This window comes from Meles meles, chromosome 9 (assembly GCF_922984935.1).
Source record: "Meles meles chromosome 9, mMelMel3.1 paternal haplotype, whole genome shotgun sequence".
Lineage (NCBI taxonomy): Eukaryota > Metazoa > Chordata > Mammalia > Carnivora > Mustelidae > Meles > Meles meles.
This window is the reverse complement of record NC_060074.1, coordinates 47,182,335-47,200,350: the sequence shown is the minus strand read 5'-3', so window position 1 is coordinate 47,200,350 and position 18,016 is coordinate 47,182,335. Positions and strand designations below refer to the sequence as shown.

General features: G+C 60.7%; 1 protein-coding gene and 1 long non-coding RNA gene across 2 annotated transcripts; one reads left to right on the top strand and one right to left on the bottom strand.

Annotated features, from left to right (window-relative positions):
- Window positions 1–9,951, bottom strand: AGXT (alanine--glyoxylate and serine--pyruvate aminotransferase). Its single transcript, XM_046019787.1, has 11 exons — window positions 9,597–9,951; window positions 9,307–9,499; window positions 8,036–8,100; window positions 7,329–7,429; window positions 6,025–6,095; window positions 4,652–4,736; window positions 3,645–3,740; window positions 2,932–3,001; window positions 1,509–1,604; window positions 800–928; window positions 1–356 (listed from the first exon to the last, which is right to left on the bottom strand). The coding sequence occupies exons 1-11, from the start codon at window positions 9,825–9,827 to the stop codon at window positions 249–251; spliced, it is 1,245 nt and encodes a 414-aa protein (XP_045875743.1). The 5' UTR covers window positions 9,828–9,951; the 3' UTR covers window positions 1–248.
- On the top strand, window positions 8,300–13,961 carry LOC123951112. Its single transcript, XR_006820343.1, has 5 exons — window positions 8,300–9,150; window positions 10,463–10,542; window positions 11,547–11,632; window positions 12,332–12,729; window positions 13,735–13,961. It is a non-coding gene; the product is annotated as an uncharacterized LOC123951112 (long non-coding RNA).
- The last annotated feature ends 4,055 nt before the right edge of the window (window positions 13,962–18,016 follow it).

Here is an 18,016-nt window from a genome sequence, read left to right as displayed (position 1 = left end):
GACGGTGCCCAGCGATTCTTTATTGAGTATTCTGGGTGGGCCAGAGACCTGGGGACTGCGTCTCGTATGGGAGGTGCCGTGGGACCTGAGTCCACATGGTACCCTCCTGGGAGGTGCCACTTGGAGAGGAGAAGGATGTCTGGGGCTCCCATGTGCCTCGCCTCTGCGGCCCAGCCTTGTGGTGATGTCTGTGTGCTCTGGGTCCCCCGTCCCCGCCCCTCTGGGAGGATGGGTCACAGGCCTCCAGGTCACATCTTGCTCCGGGGGCAGTGCTTCAGGGCCTCCTGCAGGGCATGGATTACACGGTCCACGTTCTCCCGGGTGGCGTTGCAGCCCAGCAAGCCGATGCGAAGTACCTGTTGTGGGGGCGGGACGTGCAGATGTCAGGCAGGCCCTGAACCAGGTCCTCCAAGAGAGACGCCCCTGTCCTGGTCACACAAGGAGCCCCTCGCCCTCTGGCCATGCAGAGCTCAAGAGAAGCGGCCAGGATGGTGGTCAGTTAATGAACACCCAGGATCGCCTGCTTGGAGGGCATAGCCGGACCCAGGCCCGGGGCCTCCAGCCTGGTTGGTTCACCCGCAGCAGAGGAAGGCCATTCTAGGTGGGGTTGGGGGTGCTGCACCCCATGACATCACTGAGCTGGGGTGAAAGGGGGCAGGAGCTGTCCCTCTGCCCGGATCCCCCCCTAGGGACCCCATGACTGCCGGCCTCAGCTGGGGCCTGGTGTGCACCGTGCTTCATGTGGGGGGTGGGGAAGGCAGCTTCTGTGGCAGGTGGCAAGCAGCCTCTGTCCTCTTACCTTCCCCAGTGAGGGCCCAAGGCCGCCCGTGATCTCGATGTCAAAATGGTCCATGACATAGTTGACGATGTCTCTCCAGTTGTAGCCAGTGGGTACTGCCACCGTGGTGACAGTGGGCAGCCGGATGGCCTGCAGGATATGCCTGACTCAGCCACCTTACCCCCAGCATGTGGCCAGCACCAGTGGATCTGGCCCAGCCAGCCCTGGTCTCAGGGTCCGGAGGGGGCGGGCAGAGATGGGGGAGGGCAGGGAGTGGGGGAGGAGGGGCCCGAGGACAGTGAGGTCACCACTTCCCCAGCAGCCCGAGCACACTGGGTGTGTCCGTGTGTCTGTTCCCTCCGACAGGTCATGCCCTCCCTGGGGCTAAGGAGCTTCAGTTTCCTAAGAAGCCTGGGCTGACTGGCTGGTGACCCTCTCCTACTCCAGCCCCGCCTGGGGGACTGCCAGGGCTCTGGAGGCTGATGGGCGTGTTCTGGCTCAGAGATCACCCACAACTACTTCCAGCGCGGAGGCTCTCAGGGAGAGCAGGGGGTGTCAAAGTGTCCTAAGATCCAGAGGTCAGGGAGCAGTGGCTGTGACAATGACCGCCTGGGTGACCACAGGACACTGTGTCCATTCAGCAGGAACTGGGCAGAAGCTCTCCCCTGCCCCTCACGCCCCCCTGCCCTCCGCCCTCTGCCCTCTGCCCTCCGCCCTCCGCCCTCCTTACTGGATCCTTCACGAAGAGCTGGAGACCCAGTCCCTGTAGGCGTTCATGTAGGTACGCAGTGACCTCCCGGTGCTGCCGCCAGCTGCTCTCCAGGCCCTGGCAGGGCAGAGGGTACCCAGTGGGCAGGGCCGGGGAGGACAGGGGGGGACACCTCCCTCGGTGGTGAGAGTGGGAGAAACTGGCTCTCCTCCATGACTGGGGGGTGGGGGGCAGCTTCAGACCATAGAGGGGCTCCTGGGCCCCTCGCTTGGCCTGGACTCTGATCCCCATTGAGACCCCCTGAGTCCCCAGTCCAGTGCCCTGTTTCTGTCCCAGTGACCAGACCTGGAGCCACCTCAGGGCAGTGGACATAGTCTGGGTCTGGGGAACTTGGTGGGAGCCTGGCCAGTGGATGGACCTTGCAGCTCCTGGACAATGTGAGGTTGGAGCCCCCTGCTGTGGGTATGGAAGTGGCCAAGGGACAGGAAGGGCCTTCTGAGCTCCCCACTGTATCCTGTCTTCCCAGCACATGGACCCCCACAATCCCTAGTCCATGGGCCTTGCCCTCTCTCAGTCATATACCCCCAAGCCCTTGGCTAGCCTGGATGTAGGAACGATCCAGCTTCCAGAACACCTCAGCTTCTTCCCGCTCAGCCCTGGGGTGCAGCTCTGTGAGCAGACCCAGAAGGGCAGACCTCGGCGTGAGGCCGGCCACAACTCCAGTGCTCTTTCCCGCCCCTGGGCTGATGGCTGTCCGTGGCCCCTGGGAGATATTGGATGAGAAAGGCCTTTGTGCTGGAGGCAGTGTCGTCTGTCCTGTGTCCTGCAGAGCCAACACGCCCGGGGCCACAAGAGTATTGTCGTGGCACTGGACAAAGTCACCACCCTCCCCCCCCCACCCCTGGTCACACATACCTGTCCCTGCTCGGCCCCTTCCCCACCCTGGGAGCTGGTAGTGGCTCTAGGACAGCACCGTGCCTGTTGGAGTCAGTCCCTCTGTCTAGGACCACCAGCCAACTCCAGTCCCTCAAAGCCCCTCATGCTCAGCTGGGCCCTCATGGAGCTCCTCACTAAGCAGCCCAGGGGTCAAAAGATGGTCCACACCTGCCCCGTCACTGCATCTGACCCCAGGGCTCTGTCCTCCTTGGCCTCCTCTGCTCGCAGCCAGCCCTCCCGCCCCTCTCCCAGTGCTCCTTCGTGGAGCCCTACCTGTCTGGCTCAGAGCCACTGTCCTGCGATGCTCTTCTCTCTGCTTCACCATACGCTCAACCCTTGCTTCTCTGCAGGAAGCCCTCCCATCTGTTTCCGCAGAAGGGCTTGGGGGTCCAGAGAAGGGGCCTCCCCGGGGCAGCCGGCCTCACCACAGGGGCTCCTGGAAGCTGCAGCCCCAAGGTCCCGCCCCTGCCCCTGCTCCACACTGCTCTCTGCCTCGTGCCCCCCTCACCTGTTCCGCGATGAGGGCCAGGCTCTCTCTCAGGCTGAACAGGCTGATGACTGGGGTGGTGTGATGGTATCTGGAAGACAGGACGGGGCTTGGTCCAGCGTCCCTGGGCGGGGGGCAAGTCAGGCTCTCTGACAATGGGCCCAGCCCGCTTCCCAGGAGGGCTGCTGCCCAATTTTGGGCATGACAGACTCTGAGCTAGAGAAACAGCTGGGTCTGGGAAGAGCAAGGCTCAGAGCAAGTCTCAGAGCAAGGACACTGGCCAGATGGCCTAGGGTGGGCTCCCCCTCCACCTGGCCTTTCTTAGCCCCAGTGGCCCCAGAGCAGGGCACAGTTCCTGGTGCCCCTCAGCCCCACGTGTGTCATAAGGGATCTTGGGTCGTAGCCAAAGCCGCTTCACAAGGAACCCCAGTTCAGCTCCTCTTTTTGAGAGGTGGGTAAACTGAGACCCAGGAATGGGAAAGTGTGGTTGGGCCAGGTCCACAGGGCCCAGAGGTGCACGGGGACTCTGAGAGGAGAGGGCCCCGTGGAAGGGGGATGGGGGTTGTGCTGCTGGACCTGAGCCCCCAGGCCCTGGGGCATCACTGGCCTGACCCTGGTGAATTCTGGGGCTCCAGCTGGGGTCTGGGCTTAGAGGCGGGTGTGAACAACTGGTGAGAGGCTGAGGTGGTGAGAGGCCACTAGACATGCGCCCCCCCACCCCCTGCGGTCCTCACATCCTGGGTTGGTCGTCACAGCCCCAGATGTTGGCAAGCCACTTCATGTCCAGGTAGAAGGAGAAGGGCTTCGTCTTCCGACTGTAGATCTTGTTTCTGGGAAGGAAGGACCAGCCTGAGTGCGTGCCTGTCCGGATGGAGCGCCAGGGGCAGTCCCGTCAGGCTCTCCTGGTTCGCAGAAGTGAGCCAGAGGCGCAGGGCCCCCCAGGAACCCTGTGGTTGTGCTCTGGCCCAGGGGGGCTCTGTGCCTCCCCAGACCCTGTGCCTTCCTGGGCCAGGCACAGCTGGGGACTTCGGCTCTCAGGCCCCCTGGTAATGCAGCGGGCCTCAAAGCCTTAAATACATCAATTGTCCAGATCGGTGTGAACAGATGGGCCTCTAGCTGAGCTCTGAGCCCCGCGCTCAGACCCAGCCACCTCTGTGGCCCTTCCACAGGCAACTGTAGTCCCACACCCATGGGCAACCCCTGACCACATCCAAGATTGTCTGAGCTGGAAATGGCCGAGGGCTGCTGACGGTAATCATCTTCTGGGGTCAATGCCCCGTCCTACACGACCTGGCTCAGGGTCTGGACACTGGGGATGTGGGGGACACTGGGGCTGTTGGACAGAGCGGGCCCATGCCCACCCCATGAAGCATCAACTCCTGGATACTGAGCTGGGGGTGGGGGCACAGGGCATGGCCAAGGAGCCCCCAGTCCTTGGCTTGATGGGGGAGCTTCTAGAATGCCAGGCCCTACACCCTCACACACCATGATGAGAATCTTCTGAGGCTACTAGGCTCATACTCGTGACCCTCACCATGCCCCGGCTACCCCCTGCCCTGTGAGCTCAGAGCTTCAGTGCACCTGTCCAGGGCGTGCACCTGTCCCAGGTGGGTGGTGAACAGCGGTGTGTCTGAGCATGGCCCAAGGAACCCCTCCCTCCCTTGTTCTGACCTTCCCTCCTCAGGTGCCAACAGCCTTACGGCCCATCCAGCCCCAGGTGGGAGGTCCTGGGGTCACTCACTTGGCCTTGTCACTGAAGGAGAGGAGCGAAGTCCCTGGAGGCGAGTTCAGGACCTTCTGGGAGCCTGAGTACAGGACATCAATGCCTGTGGAGAGGAGGGGCGTGTGCTCCTGGGGGGCCGAGCTCCACCTAGGGCAGGCTCATTGCAGGTGCCGTTTGAAGCAAGGTGGACGGTCTTGTTGGACTCAGCCCTTGACCTCTGCGACCCGACGCTGTGTCCAGGGAGATGGAGTTAAATTTTAGGCCACATGTTTGTGGTGGACTGGGTAGAGGAGAAGCCCACGCAGGTGGCGTCAGGGGTGAGTGGGCATGTGGGGTGGCCGAGGACATGGGAAAACAGGTTTTCTTGCTCCATCTCACAGTAAGAGCCTGCTGACTTCTGCAAAAACCGAATTTTATGTGAGAGGCTGTGAGTCTGAGCATTGGGCGGCCTGGCATGGACAACTGTAGACTGATGTGGGCTATGGGCTCACACGGACAGCAGCGCTGTCCACGGTTTACTTCTGAAAGTGCAAAGCTGGGAAGAACCCAAAGGTCTGCCACCTGGAGAAGGGGAGCTGTGGTGCGTTCAGAGTCAGAGGACACTCATGGACAGACACACCAAACGACATGACTAAAGCTCGCCGCCCTGAAACTGAGGTCTGCAGCCTCCGCTGAGGACGGGCTGGAGGGTAAGGGCAGAAGTGCGGAGCATGTCCTGGGTTCACCCTGGCTTCTCCGGGGACCTGGGCTGGAGCCTCCTCTCTCCCATGGTGGGACGGCCGGCCTGGGGGTCACAGTGTGGGCATCCCAGACAGCCCTGCCACCTGCACTGCGTCCCCAGGGCCCCCTCCCTGAGCCCCTCCTGGCAGAGCATGGATCTGAGGGTCAGCCCAGAAACCTTGCCCTCGCCTGCCCGGAACTCCCTGAAGGAGATGGTTCTGGGGGAAGTGTGGCTGACCAAGCTGGGTGGGTGGCTGAAGACAGGCACCACCCCTGTGGATCAGGACTTTCCTTTGGGGGGAAATGCTGGACCTGGAAGGTTTCTCTGCAAACAGTGCTGGCTGCACATGACGGGCTGATGGGGTGCCAGTTGATGGGGAAACTGAGGCTCAGCCTGGCTGACAGGGGCCCTGGCACTTCTCCCACACACACCTGAGGGGCTCTGAGCACCTCTCCAGATGCCGGAGGGGCTTCTCCCTCCCACTTGCTCCCCACATCGGGGCCTGACAGCCCAGTGGAAACACTGGGGTGTTGATTAGCTGGCAGAGGGGGAGGAGATGAAGTTTCCCTGGGGCGCTAACCCACAGCGTGGGCTGATGGCGAGCTTGCGGGCACAGAGGGGCCTGCAGACTCCGGGACCCCAGCAGCAGCGGTACAGGTGCGTGGCTTACCTTGCTGGTCCATGTAGATGGGGGCCCCGCCCAGGGATGCCACTGAGTCGACCAGGAGCAGGCAGTCGTACCTGGATGTGCAAGGCAGCAGAATGAAGCCCGGGACATTTCGGACTCTCTGGGGTTTTGGGAGGGGCCTCAAGAACCCCCAGAAGGACAGTAGGGAAGCTCAGGAGCCTTTGGTCTCCTCCAGGGTACACCCTCCTGGACGGCCAGACCCCCTGGACCAGCTCTGTGTGGGAACCAGGGTGAGCAGAGGGGCAGAGCAGGTGTCCGTGAGGGGACCTCGGGGAGTGTGGTGGGCCTGGCAGGCCTATGCACAGACCCCTCATCCCAGGTGTGTTTGAGGGCCGCCCCGCCGGACTGTGGTCCTGGCAGCCTGCTGGGGCTCTGAGCGGGGCCTAGGGACTAGAGCACATGAGGCTGGGCTTTCCTTCTGCCACAGAAGGACATCCAGGGAGGACAGGGTTCAGAAACAGCCTGAGCTGAAAGCTTTGACTCTCCTCCATTTCCATGTTTTCTCAGGAATTAAAAAAAAAAAAAAAAAATGGCCACCTGGCCGGCTCGGTGGAGCGTGCAACTCTTGATCTTGGGGTCATGAGTTTGAGTCCCACATTGGGCATAGGGATTACTTAAATAAAATTTTTAAAGGTATAGAACATATCCCACGCTGGGTGCAGAGGGGACAGGTGGATGTCCTGGGGGGGTCATAGCCCAAAATTATTTTACTAGACAAGACCCCAGGGTACAGGCTGTCCTGGCTGGGGTGGTGCCAGGTAGCCCCCCCGCCCCCAGGGTGCATAGCAGCCCTGCCGGGGCAATCCTATCTGGCTGGGTAGAGCTTCTCTCCTTGTACCCTGTGGTCAGCTTTCCGGGACAGGTCTGCCGGTCCCACCTGACAACACCCTAGGTCCTGCCCATCCCAAGCAGGGGTGGGGAGGCTGCAGGAGGGTAGCGGAGGCAGGAGGCCACTCTGGGGCCCTTGGATCTCAGGACAAGGTCGGGGCAAGCGCAGCAGCTCCTGGGACCCGGGGAGCAGAGCAGCCTCAAGCCCTTCCCAGCCACGGGGACTGGCTGGCAGAGGGCACACCTGGCCCAGAGCACCTGGGTCCTCCTCTCTGGTGGGTGGAGGACCCCCGAAGGGTCTTATGCCCTGTGACAGAGGCTGGAGAGGGGTTAGAAGATCAGAATGGGATCTGGGTCTTGCCTGCTGCCTCCCAGACTGGAGGGACCTGCCCTCAGTCCCAGCCCCCAGCGGACTCCGATGCGCTTGGCTCTGTCCCCAGTGCCGTGGACTGGCTCACCTGTGGCAGAGCTCCCCATAACCGTCGAGGGGCTGTAGCACACCGCTGGATGACTCCCCCTGGGTCAGGAACAGCAGCACTGGCTTGTGCCGGGCCAGGCCCTGCGAGGGACAGAGGTGACTGTCATGGGCAGAGCCAGCAGGCTCGGACTCCCTCTGGGCCCAGAAAGACTTTTGCTGGGGATAGCAGGGCAGAATCCACCCCCCACACTCTCCTTTCCTCCCCGTGGACGGTAGAGATCTGGGCATTGGCAGCAAGTCTTGTCCTCTATCTGTGTGCCTCCCTGTGCTGAGCCAGAGTCTGGGCTCTGGGAGGTGGGCTTGTCCAGGAAGACAAGGACTTTCTTCCAGAGACCAAGGAAGAATGGCACCAGCCTCCCACCTCATCCTATTGGGGCTGCTGGGAGGTCCGCTGAGTCCCCAGGGTCTTGGCTGGTTGGGATGGACCTTTCCTGAAAGGGTGTCCTGAGCATCAGGGCATGTCCTGCCCCCCATATCCTGCCTTCAGCCCACAGGACCAGGATCCTGACTCAGTTTCCCTGCCAGGCAGAACCATCCCTATCCCTTTCCACCGGCTCCCAGGTACTGGAGCGCTCCTCCTTTCCTGGTCCCCCGGGGCTGGGAAGAGCTGAGGGTCTGCCACCAGCCCCGGTGTCCTAGCCCTGAGCTGCCTCTGTGGGCCGGCCCCTCTCCTCCCCGGGGCCCTACCTCTTCCAGCTCCTGCAGCGTGTAGTGGCCTCCAGGATCCTTGATCATTGGGTGCACTCGGGCTCCTGGGGGCAAGGGCAGAGTGAGTGGTGAGTGCCCGACCCCCCAGTATTGGAGACAGGGTCTGTGTTGAGCCAGCAGGCCCTGTGAGTGCAGGAACCTGCCCACCCCAGCCCAAAGAAGAAGCCGGAGGGAAGGGGAAGATAGGTGTGAGCGTGTAGGGCCAGCTGTACTGCCCCTTCCTGGGGTGAGCCTCCCCGAGACCAGCCAGGCTCCTCACCCAGGAAGCAAGCAGGCATTTGCACAGGCCCGGGGGCCCCGTGGCTTCCCAGCAACCCTTGGGGACCGAATGGAGGAGGAATGGTTGAGTGGGGGCTCTGGGAAGGCAGGCCCCTGCTCCCTCTCTCGGACCCCTGCAAATCCCACAGTGCCCCCCCCCCCCGCATAGCCAACCCCCAGAGAGCCATAGGTGGGCAGGAGGAGGTCCCAGGACCCCCAACCCCATGGGGGATCCCAAGGCCGAGGTGGGGGCTGTGGGCAGAGCCTCTGGAGCGTGGTGCTGAGCCCACCAGGGCCCGGCCTCTGCCCCTTGACGCCTCCTTCTGAAAGCCAGTGTGTGCAATCAGGGAACCAGGTGAGAGGTGGGGACCCCTTGGGCCACTGGGGGCTGTCCATTAACGAGGACCGAGTGCAGCCATGTGTGGAGCTGACCATGCAGGAGCTGGGAGATGGTTCCAAACACTGAGGTCAATCATTAAACCCACGGCACACTCCTGCTTTTGACTCTTGTCTCTCCAGAAAATTGTACTCAGAAAATGAAAGCCTTGTCCGTGCTGCTCCAGAAAGAGGGTTGTTTCTGAGATATTGGTACTGGGAGGGGGTTTCAGCCTCTGGCGCCTTGTCCTGTCACAGGGTGGAGGTGATGCCTGGGAGCCCGGGAGAGCTGCGAGGGCTCTCAGGTTTGGGCTGAAATCTGCAGCTCCCCCCAGCGCCATCTCCCCGCGGGCTCCAGAAACCGCTGTCCTCAAGGTCTGGGAGCCTGGGAGGTGGGGGTCTCTCAAGCACTCCGATGCCCACTAGGAGAAGGCAGCTGCTGGCCCGGCAGGGAGGTGGAGGTACGAGGGGGATGGGCAGGACTGGGGAGGGGCCACGATGGCTCCATGGGGTGGACCCATGGGATGGGTCTGCCAGCTTCACCTGGGAGGCTGGCAGGAGGCCGTGGGGAAGGGGGAAGCAAGGGCCCACAACACACCCTGTGCCCCACATGTTACCGATGCGCTCCCCGATGTCCGCGGCCCGCTGCCCCCAGATGCCGTTGGCCCCGACCAGGAAGGAGTCCCCCGGCTCCAGGAGGTTGAAGAGGGCAGCCTCCAGGGCACAGTGCCCTGAGCCGCTGACAGCCAGCGTGAGGGGGTTCTTGGTCTGGAACACATACTGGATGCCCTGCTTGATCTCATCCATTATCTGGGGACAGAGGGCACACGGGTCAGGCCCTGCTCCCCTCCCTTGCCCAGCTGAGGACGAGGCTTGGGGACTGGCTGCCGCCCGCTGCTCAGCCTACCTGTAACATCTCCTTGTGCATGTGTCCGATCATCTGCAGCCCCCCAGCCGCTAGCACGCGCGGGGCCAAGTTCGAAGGGCCGGGCCCCAGTAGAAGGCGGTTGGGGACGGACAGGGGCTTCAGCAGGGCCTTCGGGGGGGGCACCAGCAGCTGGTGGGAGGCCATGGTGCGCACCTGGCCCGCCGCCTGGGGCCTTAGTGCCGCAGTGGCCCTGGCCAGTGCTCGGAACATGTCCCAGGGCACCTTGCGCGGGTGACTGGAGGCGAGGCCAGTCGATGGGCTCCCACTAGAGCCTCGGACTTTCGTTGTTTGCCGTCGTGACCTGACCCCCTATTGACGTGTTTCCCGCATGTCAGGGCCTGACAGCCAGGGTGTTGAACCCTTGCTAGGGAGGAGGAGTCTAGTCAATGAGTCCAGTCAATGAGAAACAGAGCTTGGCGCATTGCCCTCTGCCCTCCCTGCGCCCTCCCCCAGCTCCTCTCAGCTGTCAGGTGCCCAGCCCCAGCCAAATGCATCCTGCCGGGCTCAGGGGACCCCAAAAGTTTTCTTAAAGGACCAGTGAGCAGCTATTTCTGGCTTGGCAGATCTCCTCGGTCCTGCTGTGGTAGTGCAAAAGTGATGACAATAGGGTTGCTGAGTGCCAATAAAACTTTATTTATAAGACCAAATGGTGGGCCCAGTTTGGCCCAGGGGACATAGTTTGCTGAGCTAAGGGAAAGGCTCAGTTTAGAAAATACGTATGCCCTGTGCATATAGACGCACATGAGCACACATGCACACGCGTGCGTGCGCACACACACACTGAGGACATGTTCTTTCCTCATCCTTCTAGAAGTAAGTATTCCCTGTGCCTCTTCTTTCCCAAGGGCCCTGAGGTTTGGTGTTCAATCCTGTAACCAAGGGCACACTTGCTTACGGAGCCGTCTCCGCTTTGCTAAGCTGACAGGTGGGTAGAATAAATGCAGGTCACGAAGCAGGAAAAGGGGACAGACCCAGCCAAGCCAGGGACACGGGCACAGAGAAGCTGCTCATGTCCCAGAAAGGAGGAGAAGCCCGTGTCACCAGCAGCCAGAAGGAGGCGCCCAATTGGCTGTTCCCTGCGCAGCACCTGCTTACATTCTCGGGGGGCCTGGCTGGAGCAGGGATGGGACTTCCTGCATTTAGGGCCCCGACCCTGTGGCCTTAGTAACCAGGGGAGCATCAGGGCTTCCTGCAGCATTGTTCAAGGTCACCAAGGAGGCAGCACACTCCCCCTGGGCCTGGCATGGGAACTTCCCGCATGACAGCTCGATCCCCAGCTCAGCAAAATCCCTTCATTCAGCTCTTGTTGCTGGGTCTGGGTTTGTCTGGCAGCTCAGGGGTGCAGGGACCCAAAGAACCTTAGCCGGGCTGGACAGTCATGGTCTGGGCCCCTGGGGACCTCCACAGCCTTGTGGAAGTGGTGGTGCTCTGTCCATCTGATGGCTGAAGAAACAGGCAGAAGGAATAGGCCCCACAGAGGGCAGCCCAGCTCAGTCCCAGGGCCCAGCCCCGGCCCCAGGGAAGATGCGGTTCTAGCTGGCCAAGGGCATGCATGCCGTGACCGTTAGCCTCAACTGCCCCAGCATAAGAAGTCTTAGTGGGAGCTCCCTCCTTCCTCCTCCCCTCCTCCTCCTCTTCTCCCCCTTCCTTCCTTCTTTCTTTCCTTCCTTCCCTCCTTCCTCCTTCCCTCCCTCCCTCCTCCTTCCCTTCCTCTCTTTCTCCCTTCCTTCCTTCTCTTCATCCTCCCTTCCTCCCCTCCCTCCTTCCTTTCCTTCCTTTTCTTTCCCTTCCCTTCCTCCTTCCTTCCTTCCTTCCTTCCTTCTTTCCTTCCTTCCTTCCTTCCTCCTGTCCTTCCTTCCTCCAACCTCCCTCTCTTCCTCCCTCCCTCCCTTCCTTCCCTCCCAACCTCCCCTCCTTCCCTCCTTCCAGAGCCCTTGCTTTCAACCAGCACCAGGACCCTGCCGGCTGCTCCCACTGATGTGGTGTCATCAAGAAGAAAACCAGAAGCCTAACAGGTGAGGGAGGAGGATGGGCCAGAGGAGTCCCAGGTCCGCATGGCCTCTAGGGAGCTGAGAGCCTGGAAGGAGGAGAAGCTCAGGAGGCTGCCAGGGGGAGGTCAAGGGGGAGTGGGAGGCACAGGAGCTGGGCCTGGAGAATGGAGAAGTGGGCCCATGCTAGGGCCCGAGTTCAGGGAGTACCCAGTGGAATCTGCAGGGGCCAGGGAACAAAGGGGGGACAGTCTCCCCAACTAGAGACCCATGTGTGGGGCGCCTGGGAAGAGACCCCCTAAGGGAGCTGGCGGTCTTGGGTCCTGCCCCACCATGGCCTGTGGGGCCTGGTGCTGGTCTGGGGACATCTGTGTGACCCCAGGCCTCTGGAGTCACAGCGTGGAGTCAGTCAGGCCCAGCCCTGGCAAACCCTTCCTCCAACCCGAGATGATCACCATGGGTACTTCCTGCCTGCAAGAAACCAGGGCTCCACTTTCCCCGAGGACCAGCCCCCTCACTCAGCTGTCGACCCGGCTCCTTGTCTAGAGCCCCATGGGCCCTGGGCTCCTTCCTTCAGTGACAACCAGCTGGGAGGCTGCACCCCCCACCCCCAGGCCCACGGACCCTTCACTCCAGGCTAACAAGTGCATCTGTGCTTTTGCATGTGCTGTTCCCTTTGCCTGGAATGCTTGTCCCTTTCTTCAGCTTGGCTTGCTCTCCTCTCAGGGCTATGGCCAAGCCTCCTGCCCAGGAAGTCCTCTCAACTGTGAGGAGCTCCTTGGATGCCCTTCCATCATGTCACATGCCACATGGGTCACACTGTTTATGGTCTGCCCCCCACCCCTCAGGGCAGGACCCACTCTGGGCAGCACCATATGTGGGGCGCGGCACGTGGGAGGGCGGGAGAAGCTGGGACCCAGGGTTGGACGTCCAGTCCTGGCAGGTGGGTGGGCGTGTGCCGCCCAGGGAAGCCGGGGAGGAGTGTGGGCCTTGTTCCCAAACAGGAAGATGCCCTGTGTTCGCGGACCCGGGAGGAGGCTGTTGCAATTCTGAGAGGCGTTTCCTCAGGCCAAGAGCCGATTGGGAGCCGAGGAAGCCTTCAAGGACAGCCAGCGGAGGGGCAGGTACCCGACCTCTGTCTCTGGAGTCCCAGAGATAAAGGCCACCTGGGCAGGTGCGCCAGGCAGGTTTAAGCCTGGACACCAAGGCCAGGGCAGTCCCTGCCCCCCGGGGGTGGGTGTCCCATGCTCCCTGTGCATCTGCCAGGGCTCTGGGTGGGGCATGAAGTCCTCTGCCTTGCTCCTGGGCCAGCTCCCCGCACACTCAAGGGGATCTTCCTTCTCCATTCAGCTGTGGGCCACTCGGCCACCACCTGCCATGATACAGTTGTTTTTTTCTTTTTTAATTTAACTCCTGGTTTTCCATAACTGATGTGAAAAGGGCAAATGACTGCTTTGCCCATGGGCCTGACACCTGCCGTACCCCAGTGCGGTGTCAGGAAGGCAGGGTATGGGCTGTCTGTCTCCTTGGTGCTCCTCCAGCAGACGATGAGCTCGTCTGTGGATGGCACAGGTCCGTTGCCCCTCTGCCAGTGGCCCGCTCCTGCCAGGTATCCAGGGGTGCTCTGTTTTAAATCTACAACTAGAGCCAGGCTGTTGTGGAAAGGCCAAGAGAGGGCCCCAAACTCCCCCTTCCACCGACAGCCTCCCTGGTCCCAGATCAGTGGGGGAGGAAGGGATTGGCCAGGAACCTGCCTTCTCAGTCTGCATGGCCTGCCTGGTGTGCCATGCAGCTCCGTCTCAGGGTGTCCAGGCCACAAGCAAGTAGCAGGGTTGGGTCTCTGCCCCGTCGGAGTCATGCAGAACCTATCCCACTGAGAGGTCCCCAAAGAGCATGGTGTCCCTGGGTAACTGCTTAGTGGCCACGGGCAAACGTTCCTGACATCATCTGTCATCGTCAGTGCCCCTGCTGCCTGCTAAGCTGCCCCTGGGGTCTCAGGGATGAGACCTGGGGTGCAGGACACAAGGGCCCACATGTGAAATGCCTGGCCCCAGGCAAGCAGCAGCTCGGAGCACATCCCAGGGCAGCTGTCACACCACTCGGGTGCTGACCGTGGCCTTTGGTTGCAGCTGCTTCTGTCCTGTGCAGCCCCGCGGGCTGGGCACCGAGCAGGCAGCAGGGAGGCTGGCCCCTGGCCACACCGTAGGACCCATGGCTGCTCGGTCACGATGGCGTGTGTGCTGGATGAGACTGAGCGGCTCCACCGAAAGTGACTCTGCGTCCCTGGGCCATCCAAGGTGCCTGCTCGGTGCATCTCGGGCCTCGTGGGGGCTCTGCCCCTTCCCATCCGGGGCTCCCTGGGGACCTGTTTTTTTCATCATGTGACAGTTGTGGCAAAGCAGGGAGGATGCAGGCTGGCATCTGTCCTAGCCCGGAACGAACCCGGGCCTGCCTGTGACGTGGGGCCTGCGGTCAGACTGCGTCCAAGGGCCCCTTCACACCTCCCCAAACTCCCACGTCCCGGGGCCCTCCTTGTGGGGCAGCTGCAAGACCGGCTTGGCTGGATTTACCAACAACAGAAACATTTAAGGAGTTTCATATTTCACGCCTGAGAGATGTTTTTTACTGACATTTGGATTTAAATACTGCTTTTAACAGAGGAGCAACCTGGGCCAGGATCACCCAAGTGCCCCACCCTCTCACACCCCAAAACCTGGGAGAGCGGCGTTTTGCATCCACACAGAGAAATGGCGAGAGCTGGCTCAGGCCAGCTCTCACGCACGTGGAGCAAGCAGGCCCAGGCATCCTGGAGCCTGAACTGGATGGGCCCCTCACAAGCCTTAATTCCAAAATTCAGCTGGAGGATTGTCGAAACCCTGGACACGAGATTTCCTGGAAAAGTCGGATGGAACTCTGGCACCTAGATGCGCATGCCTGCCCTGCCCCCCAGCTCCCACAGTGCAGACACCAGCCCCCTCTGGCCGTTCTCCTGCAAGCGGCAGGTGGCATCCTAAATGTGTGGTGAAGTGAGGGTGCCACCCTCGGGCGTCCCCAGGGCTCAAGACTCCTCCTGAGGGATGGGGGCCTGGCTCCTCATCGCCTCCGCCGAGGGTTCATCCAGCAGGTCCTCACAGAGGTGGTGAACTCGGGCCCCAGGGAGGGGACGCTGGCCCAGGCCCCACAGCGGGACCGGTCGGACCAGCTGAACACACACATGCATTACATCGGGGAGTTCCTAAGGCCTGGGAGTTCCTCGGGGGTCTTGTGGGCACCTGCTGGCCCGCAGGCAGGGCTGCTGAGCACCCACACAGCCCTCGCCGGCCTCCTCTTCCTTCAGGACCTGCTGCCTGGCACCTGGCCCCGCGGCAGGCATCTCTTCCACAGCTTCTCCTGGCTCCTGCCCTTCTCACACCCTAAGGGTTTGACACTTCAGCTCAGCAAACACACAGAAGAGGAAGTGGTCCTTGGCTATGTCTCTTGTGTCCTGGCCCTGCTGGTGGAGGCTGGGGCACCCCCGACCCAGGCTGCCTCGTAGAAACACAGCCCAGCACTTAGGGGAAGAGGTTCCAACGGACCCCTCATGGCTGTGAGGACTGGCCCCCTGGCCCTGAACTTTCGTCCTGTTCTCACAGCCCTTCCACATCTGACATTCAGTGAGAATTTCATGAACGTCCATTCCCCTGAACTCGGTCATTTCTCAGAGGAAGACTGCGTGTGGACGATGTCGGAGGAGCCGAATGGACAGATTCTTCTTGGGCCTGGGCCCTGGCCCTGATCCAGGCTCAGATGCCCTCAGACAGGGCTCTGTCTGTGGTGGGGGTGTGGGTCCTCGCCCTCCCCTGCAGCTCTGCAGATGATCGCCCTGAACCCCTTATCCGGATGCTCCCCAAACCCAGTGGGCCCTGCTGTTCTGGGGAAATGAATCCCATGCCTTCCCGAGATATACTTTTACAGATGAGTTTAAGATAAAGGTCTTTATGTACTCACTGTAAATAATTTTGAAAAAGAACAAATAAACTTAAAACAAATTAAATGCCTAGAAACCCTCTATTTACACGAGGTCACTTTCATAACAGGAGGAGGTCACTTTCTTGTGCCCATTTTGCCAGATGTTTGCCCGGGTCACGGCAATCACTCGGCGTAGACTGGTGTTTGAACAGAGTCAGTGCCATTCTTGGGTCCCTGGCAGAAGGACACAACAGGCCAGAGCCACAGGCTATCACCTGTTCTTCTAAGTGCTCCTGGACACTCGGAGTTTGCCCCCTATTCCAATTTCTTTTTTAAAAGATTTAATTTTTTTAAAGTCCCTCTACATCCAACATGGGTTCGAACTCATAACACCGAGATCAAGAGTCGCATGTTCTAGTGACGGAGCCAGCCAGGCGCCCCTCAAAGCATTTGAGCTTTGACATACAGCAAGCTATGGCCTCATTCATCAGCTCGGCCTGGGAGCAGGTGTGTTTGGTTTAGCGGCAGCTTCAATCAAGTATTTTCCACGGTGCTTCTACAGCAGATTTCTTTTCATCCGCTTTGCCTGACATCAGGAGCTGTTTGTCACCTGCTGTGCAGAAGAGGGTCAACAAGCAGGCCCCATTGCCCTCCTGGGGGGCCCTCGGCAGGAGTTCCCCGCAGAGTTCCCTGCACCCTAGTTCATGAGAGAACCTCGCTGCCCCCACACCTCTGTGCAACGTGATTCATGCTAAGCACCTGTTTCCTCCTGGGTACCCCAAATGGTCACAGGTGGGGGTGCCCTGTGCCCAGCCCCCGATAAAAACCCTGGGTGCTGCGTCTCTCACGGGCTCCCCTGAAGACAGCACCTCACACATCGCCATGCCTGGCTTGTCTGACTCCGGGGGAAGGGCCCTGAAAGCTCACCCCTTGTCCCCCCACTTCTCCCTTCCTGTGTGTTGCACTGTTTCTCTGTTGTGAATCCCAGCTGGGAGCACAGCCTCGGCTGAGTTTTTTTGCGGGGGGGGGGGGGGGGGGTGGGGGCGCTAGTGAGTCACCGAGCCGGGTGGCCCTGGGGACCCTGGCCAGCGTGCACAGTTGGCTTTATAAAACTGAGGAAATTGAATGTTTTCCCCTAGCACAAGTCTGTGATCAGACCCACATTCCTGTGCCTCATTTGTGTCCCATTCTGGAAGAAGTGCGGACATTTGGCTCGTTAATTCATGCTTTCGTTTAAGTGTCTTCTCTGTGTCAACTGTATGAGACCAGACTTCTCAGTGGACCCACAGGAGGGGAAGGTTCAGAGCAGGTATGTCTGGGGTCGGACGTCACCCAACTCCAAAAATCTGTGCTTGGACCCCACCTCCCAGGGAGTGGCCGGCCTGGAGACCGGACAGAGAAGGTGGGAATCCCCACTCCCAGGTGCCCGCCCGGCAGGGAAACAGTGACCCCCAGTGGCCAGAAGGAGGCCCCGCGGGAGCTGCTCCTTCTCCCCAGAACAAAGCTTTCTTGTTCTGCCTGTGAAAGCCTCCCAGGCCGCTTGCTGCGGGTGGGGCAGAGGTAGGGATAGCGGTCTGCGGGCAAGGCTGCTGGCAGGAAGGAGGTTCCAGGAGGTAGCTGGATACTCACTGTGCTGCACGAGGAATTTTGAGCTTGGCTGTGCTCTGGGCATGAACAAGGACACATCAACCTCCTGTGCCCCGTGTCTGTGGGGCCCCTTGGGGGCAGTGAGAGGGACTCAGGGAAAGACAGGGTGATTATCTTTACATTATCTTCAGTGGGAGTCCCGATGGAAATCCACAGGCGCCGGGGCAGAGCACCGTCACCCGCCTTTGTCTCTTTGACCAGGGCCCCGGCCCCCCACTCCCACTCGTCTAATTTTGCTGGACAGTTTTTTTTTAAGAGTTCATTGAGTTATTTATTTGAGAGACAGAAAGAGAGACAGACCCTTGACCGACTGAGCCCCCTGGTGCCCCTCGCGGAGAGTTTTAAAGCAAATCCTACACTGCGTCACTTCATCCCCACCTTGAGGAGTGAGTGCATCTAAACAGACATTTTCTGAAACACATCCCTTGGTCGCATCTGGCTCGCCCAAGGTGTCTAGACAATGTCTCTCCAAAGGTGATTTGTTCGAGCTGGATGCAGATGAGGTCCCGGTGCTGTTGTGAGAGCAAGCCCGCCCCCTCATATGCACGTACGTGTGCACGTGTACGCATGTGTGTACCTATGTTTACACGTATGCATGTCTGCATGTACCTGTGTGGGGATCCCACCCCACCCTCTTTTATTTTTTTGCACCACTGATGTCTTGAAGAGCCCAGGTCTTGGGGCGCCTGGGGGGCTCAGTCGGTCAAGTGTCTGCCTCCAGCTCAGTTCATGATCCCAGGGTCTTGGGATCGAGCCTCATATTGGGCTCCCCACTCAGCGGGGAGTCTGCTTCTCCCTCTCATCCTCCCCCTGCTT

Coding starts and splice junctions, on each gene's coding strand:
- AGXT (XM_046019787.1), bottom strand. CDS start 9,827: ATGTTCCGAGCACTGGCCAGGGCCACTGCGGCACTAAGGCCCCAGGCG. Junction 6,096..7,328: donor TATGGGGAGCTCTGCCACAG/GTGAGCCAGTCC, acceptor TTGCACATCCAG/GTACGACTGCCTGCTCCTGG. Junction 3,741..4,651: donor TCCTTCAGTGACAAGGCCAA/GTGAGTGACCCC, acceptor CTTCCTTCCCAG/AAACAAGATCTACAGTCGGA.